The sequence below is a fragment of the Anopheles funestus genome, chromosome 3RL, assembly GCF_943734845.2.
Source record: "Anopheles funestus chromosome 3RL, idAnoFuneDA-416_04, whole genome shotgun sequence".
NCBI classification, from domain to species: Eukaryota; Metazoa; Arthropoda; class Insecta; order Diptera; family Culicidae; genus Anopheles; species Anopheles funestus.
Window position 1 is genome coordinate 12,134,527 of NC_064599.1, and position 3,833 is coordinate 12,138,359.

The 3,833-nt window shown below is 39.6% G+C and overlaps 1 protein-coding gene across 1 annotated transcript in view; it reads left to right on the forward strand.

Moving 5' to 3' along the window:
• LOC125771414 (mucin-12) overlaps window positions 1-2,901 on the forward strand; it is a 63,714-nt gene extending 60,813 nt beyond the window's left edge. The window contains exons 6-7 of the mRNA XM_049441999.1: window positions 42-598; window positions 669-2,901. Of these exons, the coding sequence (XP_049297956.1) occupies window positions 42-598; window positions 669-872 (761 nt within the window). The 3' untranslated portion in view covers window positions 873-2,901. The remainder of the gene's footprint in view (window positions 1-41; window positions 599-668) is intronic.
• The last annotated feature ends 932 nt before the right edge of the window (window positions 2,902-3,833 follow it).

Below are 3,833 nucleotides of genomic sequence, written 5' to 3' on the forward strand. Positions count from 1 at the left end.
CCTGAGCTTGTTCAAACTAATTTTGTATTCATTACTTTCAGATCCAGAAGAAAGTGGTTGCAATATATTCTCGAACATCCCGGGATTCGAGGAAAACGATGGCCTAACATCGCTGAATACCAGCGGTAGCAGTAGTGGTGCAATATCGTCCGCTTCCAGCAAACGATGCGATTCGAACTCTAACATAATGCACTACGAAGTGGGCGAAAATGTTACTAGCAACTTGTCACTTGGTACTTGCGATTCTACCCGCAAACGGAACGGGATATGTGCGAAAAACCTTCCTGTAGGGTTAAGAAATGGCAAAATCAAGCGTGTACTTCCGAAACAGGAAGAACGATCAGCGAATGGAATTGTTCTCCGTACGAAATTATTTAACGGCGACGATCGAACGAATGCAGACCAGCAAGATCTGGATTTGAATGACGCCGCTAGCGAAGATGAAGAGGACGGTGAGGTGATGTTCGAGTATGAGGAAGCTGATCGACCCTTGCCACCGTTGTACGTGCTGAAGGATGAGTACAACGAGCGCTGGATGTTAATGAGTGATCTTTGCAACTTTCTCAAGTTCAAATCGAAAGAGGCCGTTCTGAGACAGGTAGACGACGAGTGTGATATAAACTAAGTCCAAAGAGTTAATCTTACTCATTTCATTTCACTTTTGCTAGATATGTCCCAACAATTCGACCAACAGTCAGCGTGAACTGATACGAGAGATGAAGATCGAAGAGTTTCTGACCCGGGCAAACTGTCTGCAGCTATTGTGTGCCGGCGAGAAACTGAACATCCACGCTTCGAAGGTGGTTCTGGTGAAGTACAACGACAGTGTCAAGAGTCTGCTGCAAGTACAGAGCTTCATGACACGTATCTAAACCACAAGGGAGCGATCGATCGATGCAAACTAGGATAGTTTATCAAGGCAAGGCCGTTTTTGTGTGCAAGACTGAGCGTTCAGACACTGATACCGAACAAAACCAGTAGACAACGCATCACGACCCAACTGTAAAGCTCGGTGTTACAAAAGAATCATCAGTAAAACGGAACCTACTAAAGGTTATATCACACACCGTTCGATATCGTCATAGTTTTAAGGAATAGCTGTTTTAATGTAATCATGTTATATTCTTCCCTATTCTCCTACTATTATTTTATTAGTTTGTTGTAGCATACCTTTATTTCTTCTATGTGTGTATGTGTGTGCGTGTCGTATATATGATTGTGAATATAGAAAATATATCTAGCAAATGGGAAAATGGAGCAGATGGCATTCTCCAGAAGGTATTTAGCAAAAGTACACCTTTCTAGTTAGTAAGGAAGTTGCCTAATCATTGCAAATGGACGGTGAATGCAGGATAGGTGTAGCAACAATTTCAGTTAGTATCACGAGTTTAGTTAGTTTGCACTGAAGATATGGTAGCGATGCGATACATGCATATACATATATATTTATTCAACTAGCTAACACGCTCAAAAAACGGTACCGGTACCCGTTACTCATCGTTACTATACTCCTCGTCCCATATTGTTTTTGGTTAAGCGTTTTGTTGCGTGTAGAAGCTGATGATTGTGTAATTTTAAACTGATGTGCAAACATTTTAGTATAGCTTAATTACGTTAGATTTTGTTCAGTTTATGTTTCGCCTGTTTGTAGTATAATTGTCCGTTAGTTTTAGTTTATCTTGTAAACTCGTTTGTTTGTGCGTTACTTTCGTTCGAAATATGTGTAACCGCGGTGTGGAGTATGTTCTTTTTTTTAATCAATTTCGTTGACTTAGGTAAATGTTTGTTGCGTATAAAGTACTAGACCCCTTCTTGTTGTTTGGAAGTATGTTTTATAGTGTGTTGATGCTCATCGGTGGTACCTTCCATAATATGACTCCAAAAACCAATGGAAAAGCACGTGAGGCGTAGTTAACCTTGTACTCAAACCATTGAACTGGGCAGGAGACGAGATACTCGAATATATTGCGTTGTGTAGTTGAGCGTGTAAAGGAATGTGCAAGTGCTGAAGCGATACGCCGGAGGAAACTCATTGACTGATTGTTTACTATTTCACTTTGTAACAATAGTAGCGAACGAGAGCCTAAAGAGGGAGGATTATGAATGAAGATTAGGTCGTGAGATTAGGTATTTGAAGGTGCCTAGCAAAACTATATGAAGGGTTCTAAACGAATGTCAAGGCTAATGATAAGGAAAAACGACAATTTGAAGGTTTCATGTGTGTCGAACGCGAAGGGATCGTATAACCGTGTGTTTACTGTAACCAGCGCAGCTCGACCCGGTTAGGTTTGTTGAGTTTTTGAATTTTTCAAGTGCAATCATAGATTTGCAAATTTTTAACGCAAACGAATCCGAGCACTAACGTGTATAGCTAGCAAAAGGAAAGGAGTTGGAAAACGGAAACGGGATATATATGAGAGTGAGTGGAAAGAGCTAAGTGCATTAATGCAGCGTTACGTTTTATAAAGGGAAAGTGTTTCGTAAACGGATATACAATTAGTAGCAGACTTGTCATCTTCGCTATGGCACACGTGCGAATAAAGCAAACGTGCGTTAGGGTAATCAGAATGGCAAGCAACACATGTGATGATTTTCGAAACGATAAAGAAAAGTAAAACAAACATGGAACAGTTTACAAATAAGAAACGATGTGGCGAAGCATGCACAAAGTTGCAAACCGCGAGACGAAGAAAGAGAGATGGTTACGGAAAGCGAAACAGAATAATATTATACAATTATTATTATATGTAATGGTACTACAAAAATCGACCTATTTGTGTACGTTTCGAGTACTGCGTCGTGGCGTGCAAGTGTAGCGACACAGCTGGTGCAACCATATGGGTGAAACATTCATGTGTTTAAAAGGTTAATGAAATGTACTCGAAACAAATGCGTCGTAAATGTGTGGTGTAGGTGTGTTCTGTCCTATTGCTATGATGACATTTTTTGTTAGAGATCCTTATCTTTTTTGAATCTTTCTTTCCAACGGAATCTGCAAAGGAACTTATCAATCAGCGTTGTACACAGATATCGGAGTGCTGAAGCGATGGTTATAAACAAGGCAATGTGATTGAGGTACTGTCAAAATATACCGCTGCCTAGGCCATGGTCTGTAAATTTGAGAAATACAAACATATAGATTTTCATATTGTTTCATTTTATAAACTATTTTTGTTACATTAGTGTGAGATTATTGTAACTATTTTTTTTGTGTAGTTCAATCATGGAGATCAAAATGGTTTCTTTTGAAAAATGTATAGCTTGCGTGGAAGAATAAAAACATAAAACCAAAGTCTGTAGAGTAATGAGGTCGCGGATTAGGCTTTGTTGACATTGCCATCTTGGACTTTCATTTTGACAGTTAGACGTCCTTGGCTATGTATTGGTGAATTGTTTACTGAGCAAATTTCAGCGCTCGTAGTTTTGGCGACAGTCGTTGCAACGTTAAAATGTGGGGAATATATGCACTATTCCATAAATTTCCATTGCGCATTGTATTACACGATAATCACACTATTAAAAGATTTCGTTTTAAAATAAAATCTACAACAATTAACCGTAGGATGTCTTGAAACAAAATCTTGTTTACACGAGCAGCTGAAGCAGCCTCCAAAACAACCGTACACATACAACTACACAACATCGTGTAGGAGCTTCGGACACCTATCTGTCATTTTTATTTTTCATTGTTATTCCAAGAGCTGCCAAAACCCCTCTATTACGAGACCTCATTACTCTACAGACTTTGCATAAAACTGTTTCAATCTGGTTCAGTTCTGCAACTGTCAATCGAATGCGGAACTGTCAAATTGCCCACACAGGCTCAGCCTCGC